At 38.3% G+C, this 25,185-nt stretch overlaps 1 protein-coding gene across 4 annotated transcripts in view; it reads left to right on the top strand.

Moving 5' to 3' along the window:
* LRRC49 (leucine rich repeat containing 49) overlaps nucleotides 1–25,185 on the top strand; it is a 153,251-nt gene that overhangs the window by 28,673 nt on the left and 99,393 nt on the right. For 3 of the 4 annotated variants that reach the window (XM_077746256.1, XM_077746250.1, XM_077746263.1), the window contains 2 exons: nucleotides 50–193; nucleotides 19,060–19,121. In XM_077746256.1, coding sequence (XP_077602382.1) covers nucleotides 50–193; nucleotides 19,060–19,121 — 206 coding nt within the window. The remainder of the gene's footprint in view (nucleotides 1–49; nucleotides 194–19,059; nucleotides 19,122–25,185) is intronic. The other variant, XM_077746272.1, reaches the window with a different exon arrangement.

The raw sequence follows: 25,185 nt of genomic DNA, 5'->3' as shown, positions 1-25,185 counted from the left end.
ATGTTTGTGATTTATGCCTGCTATTCATCCTTTTCTCATTTTTTAACAGATTACCAGAATCGAAAATGTTAGTCATTTGTGTGATTTGAGAGTTTTAAATCTTGCTAGGAACCTTTTAAGTCACGTTGATAATCTTAATGGGCTGGATTCACTAACTGAACTTAACCTGCGACACAATCAGATCACTTTTGTGGTGAGTATGAACATGGAATCGATATGTGACTTCGGGCTTTTCTTTTAAGGAGTGGGCTAAATGTTATGGCATTGCTTTATGCAATGTAAGTATCTATGGTAGTTTCATTCTTCTCTGAATTCAATCGTGGCTATAATTATTAAGCTTTATGTTTTGATTTGGAAGTGTTAAGGTGTTTTTCACTTTAAGAAAGAAATGTGAAGATAACAGAAGTATTATTAATAAATGAATTAGCTAATTTAAATGGATACTGAATCCTTTCCTGTTTTATCATGGGTATAGAATTAATACGGAAGGAGGTTAACGGTGACTTAAAGTTGATAAATTGTTGCACCAGGAGGAAAAAGGCACAGAGAAGGGAGGCTGAGGGCTGTGAAGATGTGCATAAGTCTCATATCTTTTGCAGCGTTTAAAGAGGCAGGCAGGTGTAGTGGGAAAAGCATTGCATGGGCGCATCAGAGATCTTGTTCTGGTCACAGCATCATCTCTCATTAGTTGTGCGACCTTGGGTAAATCATCACTCAATAAGCATCAGTTTACTTTTCTCTAAAATGAGGGCATCGGGCTAGATTCTTTCAGGATCCTTCATAGCTTGTTGAATCTGGAGAAAGACATAAAGGGGGTCAAGAGCTGGCATGTGAGGAAACACTTTCACATTGTGGGGGCAAAACTACAGGAAGGCAACTCCGGAACCCTGAAGATGAACTTTGTTAGATTTATAAATCTGAACTTTACTCAAGTTCAGCAACAAAATAGCCTGTTGCTCAGGTGTTTTGTACTCGTGCACGTGTGAGGGGCACTAGAAGTGGGGCTTTGGGCAGTAGGATGTGGTACAGGCCAAGAAGACGTCTAATGATTCCTATAAACACTGGTTTTTTTTTTTTAACAAGCTTCCTTTCTTTTACATGCAATAGAAAGATATTAGGTTCTCTCAGGACGTCGTTCAAGCACTTTTAAAGGCACAATCTAACTCTGAATTTTTCTGAGACCTTAAGTTCCTTAGTACGTAATTAAGTGTAATGTAAATGGTATACTTGGAAAGTTGGCAGACAGACGATGCCTTATCTCTGGCCTCTGTGTACAATACAGATTGGTTTCATTTTGAAGTTTTCCCAGAAAATCTGAGCTCAGTAATACACAAAGCTTCTAGGAGGTTGGGATAATTTCCAAAGCTTTTCCAAGATGTGGATTTATTCCAGAACCTCTAAACTCTGTCATGCCCTCCCCAGATTGAATTTAAATATTGGAAATGGCTTGTTTATTTTAAAAAGACATCCAGATGAGTTCATCTGTTACGTTGCTGAGTGTCTAGGAGCTGCCCAGGCTGGACTTGATCTGACCTCAGGACATTGGGTGTGGTAAGAATCCAAAAGGCTTTGGTAGCGTGGGGCACAGACATCTATTGACCTTAGCATATTTCTTTCCATATTCTGTCTTTCCTTTGGAGAGTACATAATGCATATCCAGGAAATTGCTTACTGAGTTTCCCAGTGAGCTTTATGTCTGATCATCACTATTATAGCTCAGGCAGCAGTCAACATCTATGGAAAAGGAAATTGTATTAATTTCTAAAAGTTAAAAAGATTTAATAAATATTATGCTTATGGTATCATCATGATAATAAGTATAATGCATATTAATTTATAGGAAATTGTGAACATACGTGTAAGGATAAGTAAGAGACTGGGTCTAACTTTTGTTTGTTTCTTTTACAAAGCATCCTTTCCTAAAACAGCCAAGAGACTTGTTAAGTCTGAGGATTCTTTTATTTGTTCCCCCCAGTATCTCTTCATTTCTCTAGGGTCAGTTATCACACTTCTACTTTTGCTTTTTTTCCCTTTCATGGTTTTGATTTTCCTCAGTGGCTGGTAATCTTTTTATTATATGTTTTTTAATGTTTATTTAGTGTTGGGAGGGAGAGACACTGAGTGTGAGTGGGGGAGGGGCAGAGAAGAAGGGAGACACAGAATCCAAATCAGGTTCCAGGCTCTGAGCTGTCTGTGCAGTGCCTGACGGGGGCCCTGAACTCATGAACTGTGAGATCATGACCTAAGCTGAAGTCGGACGCTTAACTGACTGAGCCACCCAGGCGCCTCATCAGTGACTGGTAATCTTTAAATGAAGGACTGTGTTAAGTAGTAACTGGGTCTCCTATACAGCTGAATGAGTCTTTTTAAATCTAAGATCTCTTCCTAGAATGATCACTGAATTTGTAAGTTGTCAAATCCCACACATTGGCAGACTTCCCTTTAGAATGAATGGAAGGGAAAAGGGAGGCTCGCTCTGTAATTGCCAAAATCGAAGAATGACTATTTGGGGGTATAGAAGGACTTTGCTATCTTTTGTGCAGGTGAAATGCCATTCCTACCCGCCCCCCCCACCCCACCCTGATCGAATGTAGCAGTTATCAACCATCTCCATGCATAAAACACCCACGCTCCCCATCCTTCCTTGACAGATATTCTGTTTTGTTTAGAGAACAGACCCTGAGGCTCCAACTGAGTGTTTCTCCAGCCAGCTGCTCTGGTCACTGCCTGTGTGTGTGTGCAAGGCAGGGGTGGAAGCGGGTGAGGGTACGGTGGGTTTGTTGGTGCTCCAGGAATAGCTGTTGAGGAGGCAGACCTTTACACATCTACTTGATTAGCCATGGTTAACACTGTCCATGCCTGCTCTTTGCACTTACTGGCTCTGAGCGTGGCGTGATGGCATTCTGTCAGAAAGGGTTCCGGTTTTGTGCTGCGGTTTTCTCTGACTATGGTTATCGTTGATAAGATCCTATCTGCTTTCTAGCTTCCTGAAATTCATCAAAAATGTGGATTTCATAATGATGACTCTCATCTTTATCATTTCCATGGACTGACTTCTTTGGTGTATTTTTATTGCTTTGCCCGTTGACTCTTGTAGAAGAGACGAAACCTGTATTACCTATTTCACTATCTTGTCAGAAAACTTCTCTGATATTTTTGATGTAGAAAAGTTTTCGTTTGTTGGTTTATAGTGGTTAAGGTCACTGATCCTTTTCTGGGAGATTTTATAAATTTCAAACCAAATGTCTTTTCTGTTTACATGGTATCTTTCCCTTTTAAAAAATTGTGGGGTGCCTGGGTGGCTCAGTCAGTTAAGTGTCCGACTTTGACTCAGGTCATGATCTCATGGTTGTGAGTTCGAGCCCCGCGTTAGGCTCTGTGCTGACAGCTTGGAGCCTGGAGCCTGCTTTGGATTTTGTGTCTCCCTCTCTCTCTGCCCCTTCTCTGCTCGCGCTCTGTCTCTCTGTCTCTCAAAAAATTAATAAATGTTAAAAAAAATTTTAATTGTAAAACGACCCAGACATTCTGAAAAGCATAGGAAATAATATTACCAATATGTGTATATCTACCAATCAACTTAATGAATAAAAACCTTTCAAATATAGTTAAGGCCCAATGAGTAACCTCCCCCCAGCCTCATCCTATTTCCTCCCTCCTTTGCACAGATAATCACAATTCTGTGTCTGGTGTTCATTCCCATGCGTTCTTTTCCACATATGTATGTACCCCTCCCTAAATATCAAGTCATTGTTTTGCAGCTTTTACATGTTCTATAAATGGCATACTGTGCACATATTTTAAGTTGCTTTTATTAACATACTTTGAGATTTGTATTGCTCTCTATAGTTCTAGTTCATGAGTTTTCACTGTTATATAGCATTCCATTGCATGACTGTGATTAAAAATATTCATTCTTGGGGCAGCTGAGTGGCTCAGTTGGTCAAGCGTCGAACTTCAGCTCAGGTCATGATCTCGCTGTTCATGAGCTCGAGCCCCACATTGGGGTTGACAGCTCAGAGCCTGGAGCCTGCTTCAGATTCTGTGTCTCTCTCTCTTTGCCCCTCCCCTGCTCATGCTCTCTCTCGAAGAATAAATAAATATTAAAAAAAATAAAAACATACTCATTCTTTTACTTATGGACAGTAATAGTATTTGTAATTTTTTATTACTACAAAGTGTCACAAATAACATTTTTATACATGTCTTTTGGTGCATATATATAACAGTTTTCTCTAGGACAGCAGCTTTCAGACCATAATCTAAGGTAATAAATAAAATTTACATAAAAATCCAGTTATTACATGCCCAGTTATTAAAAACCCAGTTATTAAATATTTATGTGGGTGCATTGTAAATAATAGAAGCACACATTTCATGAAGCTCTGCCTACCTTCTGCTGTTCTGCATTCTGGTATATCCTGATCTATCTAGGCTATCAAAAATGTTGGTCTGAAAAAAATGCTGGTTTCAACCTATTGAATCGATTTCTTGACCAACGAGAAATTGGTTGCTACCTGCATTCGTCAAAAATGCTCACTGATGGAGTCTGGGAGAGGCGTTGCTGGGTGCCACAGCCATGCTCATCATTTCATTTTATCAGATAGCATCAAGTTCTTTTCCAACACCCGATACAAAAATTTGGTACAGCCAAATTACATTTGCATCAGCATCACACAGGAGTTCCTTTAACTTCACGTCTTTGTTGACCCTTGATATTGTCAGGCTGTTTACTTTTTGCCAGTCTTTTAACTATGAAATTATATCGTCGTGAGATTTTAACTTGCATTTCCAGTGAGGTTGAATGCCTTTTATCTTTTTTCTTTTGTGATCATTGAGATCTTTTCTGTGAGTGGTCTTACCCTTTGCCCATTGTGACAACAGAGTTTTTTCTCTTTCCTCTTGATCTGTAGTATTTGTTTCTGCTGTATTTTGAAGAGCAGAAGTAAAAATTATCAATGGTCTTCTTTGTTGTTTCTGGCTTTTTTGTTTGAAAAATCCTTCCTTAAAGACTGAGGATACAGGGGCCCCTGGGTAGTCCACTCGGTTAAATGTCCAGCTTCAGCTCTGGTCATGATCTTGCAGTTCAGTGGTTTGAGCCCCATGTCAGGCTCTGTGCTGACAGCTCAGAGCCTGGAGCCTGCTTCGGATTCTGTGTCTCCCTCTCTCTCTGCCCCTTCCCAGCTCGTACTCTGTCTCTCTCTGTCTTTCAAAAATAAACAAACAGTAAAATAAATTACAAAAAGAAGACTGAGGACATGAAGATATTTTTCTGTATTGTTTAACAAAAGTTTTAAGGTTATTCACCTGTTTTATCTTTTTGTAGTTGATTTTTGCTTGTGGTGTAAAGTTGAAATCCAATTTTGTTTCCTCTTTTCTCACATGGGCTGCTAATTGTCCCAGCACCATTTATTGAAAGCTGGATTTTTTTTGTCCTTTTCTCTCACCTTGGCAGTATTTCCTTGTAGCAAATTAAATATTCACATAGGCATGGGTCTGTGCCTGGCCTCTCTGTTCTGTTTGATGGATCTCTATGTTCCAGTAAAACACTATTTTAATAACTGTAATAACCTCTGTTATGTCCTAAGAGCTACTAGCACGAGGGCCCCAATCTTCCTTTTTCTTCCCTTCCCTTTCCTTTCCCAGCTTTGCTTTCTTCCTTTAAAGAAAAATCATCTTTTTTTGTTTTTCCTGTTTCTATATACATTCTAGAAATAGCATATCTAGGTTCATGAATAACCCTACTGCTCTGTTTGATTGGAATGTCTTTGAATTTGAAGACATCTGAGATTTTTATGATATGGAACCTTTAATATCATAATATGAGCATTTCCAATTATTATGAAGGCATAATGTGAATAAAGGATATCTCAATTTGCATATGTCACATTTACTGGTTTTATTCTTCTCCATAAATGGCTCATTTGTTTTTTGTTAGATTTCTTCCCAGATGTACCTTTTTTGCTCTTGTAAATTATTTTGGTCAGAAATAGATTTCTTTTGTTGTTACTAGTGGAAGCACAGTTGATTTGGGTTCATTGATCTTATATTTAGCAACCTTTCTCTAACACTTAGTAATTCTAATAATGTATCTGTAGGTTAGCTTAGGTTTTCAGTTTAGACAATCATAATTTTTTGTGAATCATTATAGTTTTTCCTTTATCATTATGTTTTGTTTCTTCTTGTTTGAGCTAAACTGAACTTCCAGTTTGACTAAACCTCCGGTACATTTGAATAAAGAATAAAAGTGGGCATTCTTGCCTTACTCCTGATTTTAAGGGAAACATATCACTAGCTGTATTTGCTAAATGCCATTTATTAATCTGAAGAAATTATCCTCTGTTTTTAGTTTGCTTAATTTTACATTATGAATAGTTGTTGGATTTTATTAGATGATTTTTCTATAGCTCTTAGACTGGGCATGTGGATTCTTCTTTGTTAATTTTGCAAATTATATAATAAGATTTTGTAACGGTAAGTCACTCTAGCACTTTTGGTCATTATGTGTTTTATAGGATACATTTCATATACATTTTGTTTGCTAATGTTTTATGCACAATATCTGTATCGATGTTAATAAATAGATTTGTCCAGGGGCGCCTGGGTGGCTCAGTCAGTTAAGCATCTGATTTCAGCTCAGGTCATGATCTCACAGTTTGTGAGTTCAAGGCCTGCGTAGGGCTCTGTGCTGACAGCACAGACCCTGCTTGGGATTCTCCCTCTCCCCTTCTCCCTCTCCCCCTCCCCTGCTTGCTCACGTGTTCCCTCTCAAAAATGAATAAATAAGCTTTAAAAAAATAAATGAGATTTGTCTGTAATTTATTTTTATTGTCCTTTTCTGATATCATGGTTACACTAGCCTCATAAAATGAATTGAGGAGTGCTTCCTATCTTAATAGTCTGTGATACCCTATTTCTTTGGCATAAATTTCACTTTATTAGACATTAAAGATGGTCTGCACCTTGACTTCTTGGAAGAACTTATCTGTTAAGTAGTGTGGGTAGTTTTAAACTATTGACTCGGTAATAATACATGAGTTTTGATATGTTGTAGTTTCCTTTCATCTAAATTTGCTTTTTTTAAACTGCTCTCTCTGTAGTCATGTCTGCTTTGTCGCTTCTCATAATGCTTGTTATTACTTTCTTATTTCTTGATTAGTATTGCCTGAGATTTGTTTATTTTACTAATAGTTTCAAAGAACTGGCATTTGGCTTTCTTAAAGCATTTGGCTTTAAGAGAAGTTGAACTTCTCTTACAGCTTTTAAAAATTATTGTTTATTGGGGCACCTGGGTGGCTCAGTCGGTTAAGCATCCGATTTCCCTCAGGTCATGGTCTCACTGCTCGTGTGTTTGAGCCCCGCGTCGGGCTCTGTGCTGACAGCTAGCTCAGAGCCTGGAGCCTGCTTCAGATTCTGTATCTCCCTCTCTCTCTGACCCTCCCCTGCTCACACTGTCTCTCTCTCTCTCTCTCTCAGAAATAAATAAAACATTAAAAAATTTAAAAAAATTATTGTTTATTGATTTTTGTTCTTAACTCTTATTTTCTTTCTCTTTCTAAAATTTTGTGTTGGATATTTGATACATTAGTTTTCAGTCTTTTTTATTTTCTAATATAGTCACTAAAGGCTATAAATTTCCCTCTAAGAACCACTTCAGCTTCTTCCCACAAGTTTTGAAATTTAGTTTTTTTATTCTAAATATTTTGTAAGTCCCATTATGATTTCTTCCTTGATCCATGTACTATTTAGAAGTATATTTAAAATTTTTGATATGTTTGGGTTATTCTTTTTTAGTCATTCTTTTCTAATTTATTATTTAAAAAATTTTTTCCTGTTTATTTTTGAGAGGGAGAGAGAGAGAGAGAGAGAGAGAGATAGGGATGGAGAGAGGGAGAGAGAGGGAGAGAGAGAGGGAGACATAGAATCCGAAAGCAAGCTCCAGGCTCTGAGCTGTCAGCACAGAGCCTGACGCGGGGCTTGAACCCATGAACTGCAAGACCATGACCTGAGTTGAAGTCAGATGCTCTACTGACTGAGCCACCCAGGTGGCCCATTCTTTTCTAGTTTAACAGTATTGTGGCCAATGAATGGGGATTATATGTAATCGGTTCTGTGAAGTTTGTTGAGGTTTGCTTTATTGCCTACTATGCAGTCAATATTTACAGTCAATAAATACTCTCAATATGTTTGCCTAGTATCTGGTCAGTCTTTGAAGCTGTTTCTAGGTGCACGCAAGTTTAAAATTGATGTATCTTGTTGGGATGAGTGTAATTATCCCTTACATATCGCTTACATATAACTGTGTAATAACTGTATATAACTCTATAATCATCACTCACATATAACTGGGTGTTATGTGTAAGTGATCAATCACTAAATTTGCTCCTGAAACTATTATTACACTATATGTTAACCCACTGGATTTAAGTAAAGTAAAAAAAAAAATTGAGGTGTCTTCCCAATAAATCGTTCCTCTTATCATCGTGTAGTAACTGTCTTTGTTACTAACTCCTTCCTTCACTGAGCAAGTATTTTGTGAGCATGGGCTTTATGTCAGGTCCTGTTCTAAGTATGGAGAGCAGCCAAGGGAATTCATGCTTTTTGCCTTAACATTGATGTAGTCCAGTGTTAATACCAACTTTCTTTTGGTTATTTTTTTCCCCTGGTGTATCTTTGTTATTCCTTAACCTTTAAAAATTTTTAATATTGGCACAATTTCAGAAAAGGATGCAATAGTAAAGAAGTCCCAGTACCTCAGTACCCAGTTACCTAAATGGTAACTGTTAGTACATTTGCTTTATCCTCTCTTTTGATTATTCTCTTTCTTCCCTTCTCTTTATATCTACAAACCTTTCTCTCTCTCTCTCTTCTGAACCATGTAAGAGTAAGTTGCAGGCATGGTTCCCAATTTTCTTCACGTTACTTCAGTGTGTATTTTCAAAAAACAAGCATTCTCTTATATAAACACATTACAATCATCAAAATCAGGAAATTAACATTGATACAATACTATTATCTAATCTGTAAATCCCATTCAAGTTTCCTTAATTATCTAATTAGTGTCCTTTATGCCTCCCTCACCTTTAATCTGCAGGAGTACTTGCACTGTTCTTTGTATGTCATGACATTGACAGTTTTGATGAAGACTATTAGTTTATTATTTTGCAAAATGTGCCTCCATTTGGTCTTGTCTACTGATGTGTCCTCCTGATTCGATTCAGTTTATGTACTTTTGGCAGGAACAACAGCAAAGTGATGCTAAATTCCTCTTAGTGAGTCATACTACATATTCTTTTACTTTCAACCTTTTTCTGATAAAGAGTACAAAACAGAGGCGCCTGGGTGGCTCAGTCGGTTAAGCATCCGACTTCGGCTCAGGTCATGATCTTGCGGTTCGTGGGTTCGAGCCCCGCGTCAGGCTCTGTGCTGACAGCCAGCTCAGAGCCTGGAGCCTGCTTCAGATTCTGTGTCTTCCTCTCTCTCTGACCCTTCCCTGCTCATTCTCTCTCTCTCTCTCTCTCTCAGAAATAAATAAAACATAAAAAAAAAATAAAGAGTACAAAACGTCTTCTTTAACTTACAATATGAGAATCTTCTGACTGGAGCCTTTAGCCTAATATACTAATTGTGATTACTAATAGGTTTATCACTTTGATATTTGCATCCTGCTATTTGTCCTGCCTCTTCTGGGCTGTGTGTGGTGGGGTGAGTGTGTGTGTGTGTGTGCGCGTGCGCGCGCACCCTCATGCACCTTACTGTGGCTTGATGGAGTTTTCTCTCTTCTTTCTTATTCACTTTAATGGTTACTCTTTACATTTTAAAATGTACACTTGACTTAAATTATAGAGTTAATGTACATCCCTACCCTCTTCTTCAATAAGGACCCCAGAATCATTTAATCCAGTAAGCCTCTCCCGTTTTACATGTTTTTGTTTCCTATACTTTTTAAAATCTTTTTACTCCCAAAATTAGATATTTTAATTGCTGGTGTTTTCAGTCAGTGCTTATTTGGATTCACCCACATGCCTGTTTGGGTTTACCACTCTTCCCAAATATACAGTTTAGAAAAGTCTTTAGATTGACTCTGGTGGTAGTAAGCTCTCTCAGTTTATGTTTGTCTAATAATGGGTTTATCTGGCTTTTATTCATGACTGATGGTTTGACGTGGTGGGCAGTTATTTTTCTCCTAGACATTTGAAGTTCATTGTCTTTGAACTCTATTATTGTCATTAAACTGTCTACTATCTTTTTTTGTGTGCATGGTCTTCTTTTTCTTTTTCTGGTAGCTTTTAAGATTTTAAGATTTCTTTTTGAAGTTCTTCAGACGTATCAAGATGTGTATAGATGTGGAACTACCATATTTCTCCCCAATTTTAGATAGACATTTGCTTCCATATTTTGCCAACTCTGAAATCTGGATATGTTTTACAATGCATGGCATCTTAAAATCACTGTTGGATAGGTTATAGCAATTTCATTGCCTAAATAGATGTGAACTTGTTTATAGCTGTTTATACTATGCTCATTTCAATTATTGGTACTACATGTTTTGACTTTAATCACTGTTCAAAGTGTATTTAAAAATATTACACCCAAATGGCTCAGTGGGTTGGGCGTCCAAGTCTTGATTGTGGCTCAGGTCATGATCCCAGGGTCCTGGGATTGAGTCCTGAGTCAGGCTCTGTGTAGTGTGGAGTGTGAGTGTGAGCCTGCTTAAGATTCTTTCTCCCTCTGCCCCTCTTCCTCACTTGCTCACACACTGTCTCTCTAAAATAAAATTTTAAAAATGCTAAAAAGATTACACGAAGAGGGTGCTTGGGTGTCTCAGTCGGTTAAATGTCCATCTCTTGGCTTTTGCTCAGGTCATGATCTCATGGTTTGTGGTTTCGAGCCCCACGTTGGGCTCTGTGCTGGCAGGGAAGCCTGCTTGGTATTCTCTCTCTCCCTCTCCCTCTCTGCCCCTCCCCAACTCATGCTTGCTTGCTCTTTCTCTCTTTCTCAAAATAAATTAATAAGCTTTTAAAAAGTTTACATCAAGATTTGACATGAAATGAAACATTTCTGTACTCAAAAAGACATGAAAAATGAAGACATACATTTAATATTAGTGAAACATACTTTTCATCGGAGGAATGACCGTAATTCTACATTTTCTTGCTAATTAACAATCAGATCCTTTAAAAGGAAGACCACCATGTTTGGCAAAGCTGTGTTACATTTTGATGCTGAGATAGATTCAGGGAGTTTGCTCATCACATGCCAGGCAATATACTTGAAGGCAGGAGAAACTGAGCAAGCTCCTTGGAAGACATGACCGCATTTCAAAGCAACGAGAAGCTGTGTGTATAATTCACAGTGGTGTCTTAGACCATTTGGGCTGCTATCGCAAAATGCCACAGGCTGGGTAACTTATAAACAGGAGAAATCTATTTCTTACAGTTCTGAAGGCTGGCAAGTCCAAGTTCAAAGTGCCAGCCTGTTTGTATTCTGGTGAGAGCCCTCTTTCTGGTCCATAGCTGGTGCCTTTTCGCTGTGTCCTCACGTGGTGGGTGAGGCTAGACCTCTTTTCTAAGGCACTAGTCCCGTCCGTAAGGGACCACTCTTGTGACTTAAGCACCTCCCCAAGGCCCCACCTCCTAATATCACTTTCATGGCTAGGATTTCAACATATGAATTTGGGGGAGGCACAAACATTCACACCACAGTACTGGTGTTTCTTTACCTTAACAATATAAAAATATACAGAATGAATGTCTCTAGCTTGGAAGAAAGTTCTGTCGACAGTAAGGCACACTTTTGGGATACTCAGCATCACCAATGTTCACGATGGCACAGAAGACAATATTGTGTGAAAAGCATGGACGTTATTGGTTAAATAGCGATTCAGAAGTTGGACTCTAAATGTAAAGACTATTCCTGTATCCTTTATTGAGGTGTAATTACAGTGAAATTACACAAATGTTACAGTGAAAATACACAAATCTCAACTGTACAGATCAATGATTTTTTTAAATATAAATGTGCTTTCATTTGACTACCACTCAGATCAAAATAGAAGACCTTTCTTTTGCTCCAGAAAGTTCCCTATGCCCCTTCCCAGTCAGTGCTTTTCACTGCCCTAGAAGTTTTCTGACTTCTTTCCCCACAGACTAATTTTGCCTTTTTTTGAACCTTTTATGAAACATATAGATATATGTACTTTTTGTGTACTAACATAATGTTTTGATATTCATCCATTTTGCTGTGTGTGTCTAGATTTTTTAAATTAGATGAGAGTTCTATTCATTCTCTAATTATAATACAATTTGTGGTTTCATTCTTCTCTTCATATCCATCTTGACTATTTCCAGTTTTTGGCCCTTACAAATAATGCTGCTAAGAATATTCTTATAGTCTTTTATGTATACATTTATTTTGGTGGACAAGTACCTCATTTCTCTTAGGTAAATACATAGGAATGTCATTAATGAGCCATAAGGTAGGTGGATGTCTAAATTTATTAGAAACTGTCAAACCGTTTTACGAAGTGATTATACCATTTTACATTCCAACAGCAATACATGAGAGCTCTAGTTGTTTCACATGCTAGCCAACATTTGATGCTGATGGTCTTTACAAGTTTAGTGATTCTATGATTCTCAATGGTTTTAATTTACAGTTCCTTGATGACTAGTGATGTTGAGTATGTTTTCTAGTACTTTTAGGCCATTCTAACTTTTAGGCCACATCTTTTTGTGATGTATCAGTTTAAGTCTTTTGCCTATTTAAAAAAAAATAGGTTTATCTTTTTATCATTGAGGTATAGTAGATCTATATTACGGTTTCAGGTCCTTTCGTGTATGTATTGGGTAGCAGGTTTTTTTTGTTTTTGTTTTTGTTTTTTGCATGGTTTGCCTTTTAGCTTTCTTAATAATGTTTTTGATATGTAGAAGCTTTACATTTTAGTGATGTACAGTTTATCAATGTGTTTTATTTTATTATTGGTGCCTTTTTTGCCCTGAACAAGAAGTCTTTGTCTCTCCCAGTATCAGGAATATGTTCTCTGTCTTCTTCCAGGAAGTTTATAGTTTTACCTTTCACTTGGGAGTCTTTGATACATGTTTAATTACATATCGTGTATGGTGTGAGGTAGGGGTCATGGTTAATTTTTCCCATATAGAGATATCTATTTGCTCCACACCTTTTATTGAAAAGATCTTTCTTTGCTCATTAATTGGGGTCTTTCTTGAAATTGAGCTAGAATCCAATGAGTCTTTTTGTGGACCTTCTCTTTGTTTCATCTATTTGTATATTATTATGCCAGAACTACACTATCTAACTCTGTGATAAATGGAGATATTTTGGAGCTCATTTATTTAATAGACTTATTTTGTTTATGTATGCATATGAATTGATATTTGGCTAAAAATATGGTTAAATAATCTAAAAGAGCTCTTTCAGTAGTAATGAAATAAAAATTCTAAGAGATATTTTATTATTGGTTAATCGTAAGTTTATTTCATCAGGCGTTACGTAAAATGATCATAAGATGGTACCTTAGATTTGATCAAATGTAGTAATTTTATTAGCATACCTAATAATTGTGCCTCCTGAATCTGCAGATTCATATCTGTCATTAATTATGGGAACATACTGAGTCTTCATATTCTCAAATATTGCCCTCTTCCATTTTCTCTTTCTACTTCTTAAACACCTACTAGATATAGTGTAGACCTTCATGTTCTATCCTTTGTTTATTAAAATTCCTATCATTCCTTTTTCTCTCTGCTACATTTCTGCATTCTTTTTTACTTATTTAGTGCCATCTGCCAGTTAAATAACTCTCTCCCCAGTCTTATCTAGTTCGATATTCATTCAGCCCATCTACTGACCATCGTGACCATAATTTTTTGTTTCTAGAAGTCCTACATGACTTTTTTCACAAATGCCCAGAGTGCCTTATTTTGGTTTCTTTTATTTCTCTAATAACTTTAAACATAGATCTTTCATAGTCTTTATCCAGTTACTGTATTTTCTTAATGTTTGAGCAGTTCTACACTTGCTGCCTGAAGTTTCTACTGACTCTTGCTCATACTAATTTTTCTCCCTTAGGTTATTTGGGATAGAATGCTGTAAGCCTGAGTTGAGTTTGTGTCTTTCCAGAGAGTGTTGCCAGGAATGTCAGGGGCATGAATGCCAGGGATCATTTCTTATGAGGGGTCTTGTTAGATCATTCATGTGATGGAAATTTGAACTACAAATTCAAGTGAGGAAAGGCTTATAATTATGAAATTGAGGTTTTCATTTTCCTCATAGCTGTTAAATCTAGCTCTCCTGGATTATAAATACTAGAAATCTCCATAGTCAGAGTATCAATAGCCTGCTTACTAGTCTGGTTCTTAGTTCCCCATGCCCCCTTCTCGCCTTTTTCCCTATGGGAATTAAACTGTGTTCTAAAAATAATCAGACTGGAAGAATAGCTTGCAGGTAGATTATGTGTGTGTGTGTATGTGTGTATGTGTGTGTGTGTGTGTATGACCATATAATGGGTGGTAAACAAATATAAAGGGCATATATATCTTATTATGTATATATGTATCTTATTTTATGTATATGTACATATTCTTACTATATATATTTTTTATTATATGTATATATTTTTATTTTATATATATATATATATATATATATATATAAAATGCCTTTGAGTNCAGTAAATAGACTTTTTAAAATTGGCATTTCAATATATGACTGGACTTGTTGACATGATGCCTTACATATAATTTCTCATATAATATGTGTCTGGGTCAACAGGAATGGCTGTAACTAGTAGTTATTTTGGACTTAATAAATCTCTTTCTAAAAAGGAGTCCTTTTTCAACTTCTTCATTGCTTTGTTAGTAAATCTCTTTTCAGTTCTGAAAATGAAAATAATTACCCCTACATATTTATTTTTATTTATGACAGAATAGGTAACAGAATGAGAGTAGCTGCGGTTTGTTTCGTCCTCTTTGTCATCCTTGGTGGCTGCCACGGCCTCCTGTCCTCACCTTCTTCCTTAGTCCTCTGCAGGAAATCGCTCCAAACGTAGCTCCAGTAATCCATGTCCTACACATGGTGAGACTGCTGATCCTTTAGTTCTTTTGTGGGGTTTAGGAATATGGAAAAGAGTGTCTGAGCCCAGTAGGACAAGCATGCTTCTCCAATGGCAAGTCACTATTCTTTTGAAAAATAAAAGAACTACAATCCTCTCAATAATGTGTAGTAAATTTTATTTGTCTAACTTTTAAAGGATTATACTTTTAAAATATAGAAAATTACTTTGAATCTTTCATTTTTTTTTAAATGTCTGTTTCTTCTTTGAGAGAGAGAGAGAGAGAGAGAGAGAGAGAGCACGAGTAGTGGAAAGGCAGAGAGAGAGGGAGACACAGAATCAGCACTAGGCTCCAGGCTCTGAGCTGGCAGCACAAAGCCTGACGCGGGGCTCGAACTCACGAACCATGATATCATGACCTGAGCTGTAGTCAGATGCTTAACCGACTGAGCCACCCAGGCGCCCCTGCTTTGAATCTTCCTTCAAAAAAATGTTTTGAATGTAATCTTAGAATTGTGTTTTGTCAAATATAGTAAATTTGAGACTATGAGCGGATTAATTACACATGAAATACAAATATTACCTTACATGTAAATATTTTATTTTCGTCTTCCTCTTCTCTGGTATGTTAACATTGTTGCTTCCTTGCAGTAGTTTTCTCTGCCTGTGAAAATTTACCTTCAGAAAAGAGCTGTTGGGAGGGTTTAACACTTTACAACACTTTACAACTAAATAAATGTAAGGAGAATGACTTTTCCTTCAAGTTATGAAGATTTGGCTTTCTTACATTTTCTTTAGCCCTCTACTTCTCCTTTCCCCATCATTCCAAAATCATTATATTTTTTGAGTAAGTAGATTGTCAAATGCTGGCCTCCCCAAAATACCACCGGAATAACCCGTTGATAAAGTAAAGCTGAGGTTATTACTTACTGACAAGAAGAGCACACCGCCTTGACACGGTCATAGTCATGTCTTCAACAGCAAAGGCAGGATATTTAGTTTTGAGATTTCTTGGGGGTCTGGTTTAAAGGTGGGTCTGTCGGTGAAGGGACTTGATTCCTATTGATGAATTTATGATGTAATAGGTTGGGATTGTCTGGCACAGAAAGATGAGATTTCCAAAGTGAATATTGGACCTTGGTTTTAAAGCATGAGATGTCATCGTTGGGTTTCTCTTTGCCTCCCCCCGATGGTGATCCTCTCCTGGGTCTTATGTGTTTCCATCTTTGTTTCCTCTGTCATATTAGAGTAGCCATCTTCCAGAAGCTTTCAACAAGGCTTTTTTGTTAGTCTTCTGTAAATAACTCACATCTCATTGATACGATAAATTATGTTTTCTTTTTGTCTATCGGAATGCTAGAAATTCATTGCAAAGTTTGTCTCAGAATTGCTAGCAAAGTTAAAAGTTATAAGTTTCTTACAGAAATGAAGTTTAGATCAACACAAATGATTGTGGATAATCATTTTGCTTTTTAAAGTTCTGGAAGGGCTATCAGCGAAACTGGTTATAGGGATATATGTAGTTAAATTCTGAGTTTTTGTTTTTCAATTTGTTGTGAATATTTTTTTTTGTAACTCTATCAGGTAATGATGGGTAATGATGTTGAAAATTTGATAAAGACTTCTTTAAAAATTTTGTTTCATAAATGAAGACAAATACAAACATCATAATTTAATCAAGTAAACTTTTAAAAAATCTTTCTCACAAATTATATAGCCTGATATAATTTGAGTTTATGTTTTAATAGCAAAACCTTACCTCTTGAAAGATTTATGTAGTCTCTGAAGGGGGTAGGCTGGAGCTAAAAGCAACAACTGTATTTTTTTTTAAGGTGCTTTGATTTAAAGGAGAGCCAGGCTGCTGCTTCTCACTTTCTCCCAGTTAGATGTCAACAAACAAATGTTCGTGCCCATAAATATCTCAGGTGGATTTCAGGAAGAATTTGGGAGAAAAGATTCCCTGAGAGTGCAGAGAGGGCTTTCAGTTTGGCCCTGACTCCCTACCTGTAGGGACCAGCTGGGAAGCAAGCTATCATTTCTTTGGAAAGTAGGGCCCTGGAGTAAAATGAGACCAGCCACTAGTCCACCACTCTTCCACTCACCTTCCAGCCGTTTCTGAGAATATCAAGCGAAGAAGCTGGTAGAGATGATTCAAGAAGTTGGCCAACATTTAGAGCCTACCACCCACTGTGGGGAATTTGGCTGCCTTCCTGTTTTCTGCAGACTTATTCCTTGGCCATGGTTGAAAAACTCTAAAAACCACGTATTCACATCTATGGAGCAGGCCTCTCGGGCAGGGCTGAGAAGAGTAATGCCAAATGAATGGTACACATAGCTCATGTTCTGATCACTGGTGGTTGTATTTGTTTTATACTGTTTAGGGTCTGCAGGGTTGAGAAGATGTTGGAGGGTGGTGCCCAAGAGAAACCCCATGGGAAAATGTCTTAAGCCAGATTCATGTCTCCCATGCCCTCCCAAAACCCATGTGGCTCTGTCACAATTCCATCACTTTTATATGTTCTTTATGTGACAAACTTAAAAATAAATAAATGAACTGTTTAAGGAGAAGCTAAGCTTGGCTATAATTTTAATGCACTTGCCTTAATTTTTACTGGAGTCTTTTACTGGGAATGGTAGTTTTAAAAGGGAGGAAGGAAAGGACCAGGGGAGAAAAATCATGACCTATGGAAACAGTAAAACGGGTTTTGATTTGGGTTTAAATATTCGACACAATAATATGTAAAATGTGTATGCTTGTATTTAGCATTATTCAAACTCCTTTAACTAGGAATTATTGTAAATGATATTGCCCTTAAAAATAATATTTATTATATACCTGAATCTAATATAATGCTGTATGTTAATTATGCTTCAATAATTAGTGCCAGACAAAAAAAAGAAAGAAATGTGTCCCAACTTTTCATACTAACATATTGGTATTAACAGCAGATATTTTAGCTGGGTCATCCTCCAACAAATTAAAGTGAGTCTTTAAAAAACTTTTTAACTAAAAAAAGAGAGAGAGAAACATTTTATAAGTGCCAGTGTGTAGAATTTTAACAGAGGTCAAGATAACAAAGCTTGTCCTGTCTCGGCCTCTGGGGCAGGATGCAATCCTGGGTCACCTTTCTACCCCACCCCCACCCTCCCTCTGAAACAACTCACTTTTTCTCATGTGCATAATGAGGTTGCAGATCAAGTAATTACTAAGCTGCTTCTTAAGATTCTATTTCTCCAGCAAATGTCAGATTTTCAAGAAGTTTGTGTCTTTTCATTTCATGAAATTGGGTGGCTTTGTACTTATTTTGTGATTTTTCAAAGAACCATCCAAGCCAAAACATTTCAATATTTTAAACAGCCATAGTTTACTTTGGGGGCTGCACCCAAACAGAACGGGGTAGATTTCCAATCGTAACGTCTGGTGTTTGCTGAGGTTGGAAGTTGCCCTTCAGTGACACTCAACTGTGATCTGCATTTAGTTTTCTGGGGAGATTGTCAGCATCTCGGTTCATTTGTAACTGGTGTATTTCCAAAGGCTTGAGAACAGGGAGGGGAATTGCTTTGAAATCCTCGGTACTGTTGGGAAAGCTAATTGCATAAATTTGAAATTTAAAACATTTGAGCAGCTTCCTTTTAAAAGTGATTTTTAACAAATGTTTGATCATACTATATTTGTGCTACAGTTGAAATGCTGAAGTAGCATTTTGGCTTCATTCCCAAAAGCATGCTTAAAGAGGCTAGCAACATCTCTCCCCGTTCTCAGTGCTTTTTACCTTGCGAGTGGTGCAGCTTGCTCTGCGGATGTAGTGAAACCCTCCCATTTAATCTGCAGTGGGGAAGAATGGAGCTCGGTGTCCGGTCGAAATCGATGGTCTAGCAAGGTTGCAGTAAACAGCAATGACTACATATTTCAACAGCCAGGCGAGGAGACATTGACAATATTTTTTTTTCTTCCAGCTGACAAATTTTTGCTTTCTGTTTCCTTCTAGAGAGATGTGGATAATTTGCCCTGCCTCCAACGTCTGTTTCTCAGCTTCAACAATATATCTACGTAAGTGGAAACTCCCGATTTGTCATTTATTAATAACCTGATTGTGTGGGTTCTCATGCTTTAAAGGAGGATTATTCGTGCCTCGGAAAATTTTATTGCCATGGAAGATTTTACATTTGGAAATGACAGGGCCCTATGACAAAGTTCTTGGTGGAAAAACAAAGCTCTGGTGCAGATTAGAGACTCTAAGGCTAAGATGGTGAAATGAGTATATAGCCTGTGCTTTTTATTTAATTATACTTTAGGGTTGCTCTTTCATAAAATGTGGAAATTTCACATCTATCTATTTTGCTGTCCTTTGTTTGACACTTCCTGCACCAGTCAGTTGAATTAGAATTTCTTCCCTAAATTATCATCTTCAATATCAATAGCTACCAAGCAATTTTGATATAAATCAGCAGGCTGTATTTGACAGCGAGCCTCTTGCTAATTAGGCCATGACTTCTAACTTGCTATCCCTACTTGGAATTAATTCTGCTAAGAGACTGCATATTAGAGTATACACATGCACACATTTTGTTTTCCAAAGATTGGAAGCACATCCTCCTTTACAATGTGATGCTGTCTCATTCAGTGGAAGATGTCAGAACTGGAGCTGAGATGGGCAGTCAGACTTTTTGGATGCAAAAGGAAGGACGTTTACTCCTTCCCGAATTCTTTCCTCCTCTTCCTTCTCCCCAACCATTCAGTTTGAACTATGATTTATAACTCCCCCTCTGTTCTTTAATTTTACTTTAAGCCTATTCTTTTGAACCATCTTTTATAAGAGAGTAAGAACTAAGTATAAGAGCTTAGAGCACATCTCTTCCCGAGCTCAAGGTCTGTGCTTCTGATTATTAAGAATCAGTTTTGGAGGGGTGCCTGGGTGGCTTAGTCGGTTAAGCGTCCGACTTTCGCTCAGGTCATGATCTCGCGGTTCGTGGGTTCGAGCCCCGCATCGGGCTCTGTGCTGACTGCCAGCTCAGAGCCTGGAGCCTGTTTCAGTCTGTGACTTCCTCTCTCTCTGACCCTCCCCTACTCACGCTGTCTCTCTCTCTCCTAGAAATAAAAAAAAAAAAAAAAAGAATCAGTTTTGGGGCCCCTGGCTGGCTGAGTAAAGCATTGACTTTTGATCTCAGGTTCGTGAATTTAAGCCCCACATTGTGCATCGAGCTTACTTAAAATAAATAATTTAAAAAAGGACCACTTTAGGTTCTTTTGTGTTTTTTGTTTACACCTTTTTCCTCCCGTCAGACTGAAGTGTTAACCCCATATCTCTGTACCACATCTCTAAAGGTTAGAGATTAAATCCAGATGGCGACCTTTGCGCAGAGCCATTGCTTCAAATACCTTTCCTCTGTCTTCTTCTCGTCTGTGGAAAAAATATTGAAGTTTTCTGACTTTTCATATCTTTTTCAGTTTATGTTGAAGGCTGTTCCGGTGGCCTTTCTTTCTGTCTTATTGGGGAGGTTGGGTTTCTTTTCAGTAGCAGTGGAAGGGACACTTAATTTTCTTTAAGGAATTTCTACCGAAAGACCATTAGCAACTATTAGAAGACAGTGTCTCATTCTTACAATATTCGCTGTTTAAGGTGCTGGAAACCTTTAGATTCCCCCAGCTTATGGTGGAACTCATTCCTTTTGCTTCTTGCCTTGATTATGGGGAGTAATTTAAAGAGAGATTTAAATCTGGGTGCTATAGGGCATATGATGCTCCCATGTTCACAGGATACTTGAACTTCTGAACTCCTGGCTCTATAGAGAGTTGGTTTGAATTGCTTCTATTTAGGGAATTTTCTTCCCAACCTGGAAAGGAGTTTTACCCACTCAGCAAAATAAAGGTATGACTAATGAGATTAATATCTCTTTCTTTTTACAAAACATTTTTAGGTTTATTTCAGCCATGGTAGGTTTTCCGTGAACTGGGAAAAACTATGCTACTTGATAATAAACCTATCGGTTCAATATACTACTTTGTAAGTTGGACCTCTAGTTTTCATAGCCCCCAAATCAATGATCTTTTGTGCCTTAAGGAGAAAAATTCCAGAGAAGAGTTCTACCTGTCATCTATATGATAAGTCCCTGGTCACTGCCACATTGTTATTAAGGGATATTTGCTTTGTAAGGGCAATGAGAGATAACCAATGCCATATTCTTCACTGTCCTCCTCCCTCTCTTACCATTTTCTTTAAAAAGCATGATTTCCCAAGAAATTGAGCTAGAGGTGAGTCAACGATTTCAGTGCTTTCATTTTCTTACTAATTGTTTTTCTTATGTTTCTACATAGGCATAGCCCTTGACCTTCCTCTGGTGTTTCCAGCCCGTCTGCTTTTGAGGCTCAGTACATTTTATACTCTGTTCCTATTGACGCCTGTGGTCCAGGAGATAGTATACAGAATAGACTCGATCTGCTGGGGGAAAAATCAGAGAGTGCAGCCTTGAAATCATTTCTGTTAGCTTTACTCAAGACACAAATATCTCAGATACCTGGGTCATCAGATGATCTGTAGTGATAACTGTAGTATCGTTTCAGGGCGTCAGTGCCCTGCTGTGGTCATGGCATAATAGAGTTGCCTGGTTTTACCCTTTAGTGGCCCAGGAGTAACAGAGGTCAGTAAGAGTGGAGACAGCAATGTAAAGCTGAAAGTCAGTACCTTCTAGGACTCCCTCTGGAAAACTCATAGATGATATTCAGTAAATGAAAGTAGCCAATTGTATATCCATTTCAGGAAGACAAAAATGTATTGATTATTATGTAGTAGGGCTTCCTAGTTTTTGACCAAGTTACTGGATTCTTAGCGGTCCATTTGCATAATCTGTTAAGAACCTGGTGGAAATTCACAAGGTCCCAAAATGTGATGGCATCCTATTGAATTCAGAGAATTCCAACACGGGACACATACATACTTTAATGTTGTGTGTACTGAACCCTTTTTGTTATTTTTCTGCAGCTATTAGAAGTGCATCTAGTGCTACCAGTAGGCACGCAAGATATATTTAGAGGACAAGTGGCACGTCTCCATGTATCTAGCTGAATAGTACCAGTGTTTTCGGTTAAAATAACCCTCGGGACACCTAGGTAGTTCAGGCAGTTGGGCGTCCAACCTCGGCTCAGGTCATGATCTCACCATTTCCGAGTTTGGGCTCCGCATCGGGCTCTGGGCTGACAGCTCAGAGCCTGGAGCCTGTTTCGGATTCTGTGTCTCCCCCTCTGTCTCTGTGCTGCCCACGCTCATGCTCTCTCTGTCTCTGTCTCTCAAAAACAAATAAACATTAAAAAAAATTTTTTTTAATATCCCTCAAAGCTGAAGAAGACAGAGACACAAATAGGTGATTATTATATTATAAACTTAGTTGTGGTGATCTGTGGGGATATTAAAAAATGTAAAATCAGCCTGAGGAGGGGAAGTGAAGAAAGCCTTCCCAGAGGCAAATGGTACGTGGACCAGCTCTGCGTGAAGAGTAGGCCTTGGTAAAGGGAAGGGTACTTGGACATTCCAGGTAGAGGGCACAAGCTCAGCACAGTTGATCCAGAAGGCTCAGGGTGGACTCACTAGGTCTGGCCTCTCTAGGCCTTCAGTGTGGCCCTTGCCTACTGCTTCTCCTCTGTGCCTGAGCCCTCTTCCCGCCTGCAGAAGCCTGGAGGGGCCTGCAGAGTACTTTATGAAGATCACCCTGAGAGTCACATTCTGTGCTTAATCAAGGGGATCCATTGTACCTAATTCAGCCATGTTCATTCCATTATTTATCTCTTCTTCTGAGGTACTATTTGGCTGATTTGTTTTGTTTTCCTTGGCTCTCATAATCTTAATTTCCAAGTAGTCTGAGTGTATTTTTTTTTCTCATGGGTTATTCTTATTTTACGAATGAGAGAAAGTTTTTTTTTGACTTCTAGAATTTACTTTTTTCCCTCAGAGTTAAACCTGTATTTGTTCTCCAAAGAGAAATGCTTTCTTTCTTTTGTTTCTTTATTTCTATGCTTTTTGCAATGGCGGTTCATAGTAACAAATGAGTCCATGGATTTATTTTGTCAGCAGTGGTTTAAAAAAATCACTGTGACTGAAAATTATGAGCGCAGGATCTCTGCGTGCAGAGGCTGGAGGGAGGAGATCTACCCAGTTGGACGCCCTTGTAGGATGTGCACAAGAAACTTGCCTTCTGGAAATAGGGGCTCCTTTTTCATGTTGGCCACCAGAATTTATCCAGAACACTGCCTTTCCTCTCGCATCACGTTCAAGCCAGGGACAGTTCACAAGTCAGCTACTCTGAGAGGGAGATGCTGGAAAATGATTCCCAAACCGTTCAGTAATTACTGGACACCTGACCCACATCTGCTGCCAACACTTGCTGCCTCTGATCTAGGGAATATTCTGAGTTCTGCCGGCAACACTTACAATGTAAATGATCCTGTCCATTTCAGGCTCCTTAGCAATTTGGGGTTTTACTGATTCCATCTGCTTTATATCTTCCAGACATTCCTTAGTGTTCTGGTCTGCTGATGGAACTCTTCCTGGTTTTCTAGTACTGCTATGGATATTTTCATACTTTTATGTTCATTCATTTCAAAGAGATTTTGAGAGGGTGGAGAGAGGTAAGTGCATGTGCTCAGGTAGCCATTCTCCTAACCGTCTCTTCTTTGAGTGATTTTTCCCAAATAGGCTACACATAAACATATCCTTGGAAGCTTTAAAAATACATAGTCACTGGTTCACTGCCGGGTGATCTTCTCCAGTAGATTTGGAGTGGAACCAGGGATCTGTGAATGTTTAAGTCTTCTCAGAGTATTCCGATGTGCCACTCCATGCTAGATTTGGGAACCACTGAGTGATGGCACCCCAAAATGAGAATACGTGTTGACTTAGGCATTGCGCAGAATTTCCCTTCGTGAAGAAAAGCTTCATAAACAAAGGTATTTGTCAAGGATAAGTAAATATTTGTGACCCATAGGAGGCAGCTTATGATCTTTAGCCAAACACTGTAGTGTCCCTAATGTTTCCTCTCTTCCACCGAGATGGTTGCAGGGCTCTCTTCATTACAAGGTCAAGTTGTAATTGATTCTTCTCTCCCCTCTCTCTCTCCTTTCATTCTCCAATGTAGAAAGTTTTTATCAGTTTAAAAAAAAAAAAAGGAAGAAGGGTTTATAATTCTAGTGTCTTGATTGCCTAAAAGGGAATGGTTGCTATTGCTTCTAGAACTGAGGGAAATTCAGTATCATGGGGAAAGGACTCAAACATTGGCAATGATCAAATATCCGTGTAGGACTCTTGTGTATTCTTTTTTAAAGTTATGGTAAAATACACATAAATATACCATCTTAGTCGTTTTTAAGTATACAGTGCAGGAGTGTTACATTCACATTGTTGCACAGCCAACCTCCACAACTCTTTTCATCTTGTAAAACTGAGACTGTGTCCCCTTTAAACAGTAACTCCCCATTCCTCCCTCCTTCAGCCCTGGCAGCCATCATTCTACTTCCTGTCTCTGGGACGTGACTGCCCTTGGTACTTCACACAGGTGGACTCAGTATTTATCTGTTTGTGTCTAGCTCTCCTCAGAGTTCATCCATGTTGTGGCACTTGTCAAAATTTCCTTCCTTTCAGTTATTCTTGAGGTACTGTGGAACAGACTAGAACACTTCCATCTTCGTTGCCTTCCCATAGTGCCCTAGACTCCTGTTCTTTTGAACTTCCCTAAACATAGCGAGTTCCGGCTTACCCGCTCGGTCTTTGTATCTCCCATGGCTTCTGGCACTCACATTTTTCTACCCCTTCAGTGCTTGAGTAACCCCTCATCCTTGAGATTTGACACTAAATGATACCTAAGAATTACCTGGAGAGGTGCTAAAATGCAACTTTCTGGGACCTGTTTTCCATGGATTCCTATCCAGTAGTCTTAGGTGGGGCTCAGGAATTTGTGTCTTTAGCAAATGATGCAGGTGAGTTAAAAATACCATTGGTCTGTGTTTTTCCATCTTTGGGTCAAAACCCATAGACAGATCCTGAAATCAATCTGGTGGTTAAGGCAGGGAAAATAAAAATGGAATAGAAAATATCAGAGTTTGTCACACATTTTCAGGACAAATACTG

Source organism: Crocuta crocuta, unplaced genomic scaffold (genome assembly GCF_008692635.1).
Source record: "Crocuta crocuta isolate KB4526 unplaced genomic scaffold, BGI_CrCroc_1.0 scaffold130, whole genome shotgun sequence".
Classification (NCBI taxonomy): domain Eukaryota; kingdom Metazoa; phylum Chordata; class Mammalia; order Carnivora; family Hyaenidae; genus Crocuta; species Crocuta crocuta.
Note: the sequence above shows the minus strand (reverse complement) of the source record. Positions and strands in the feature narration are given on the sequence as shown.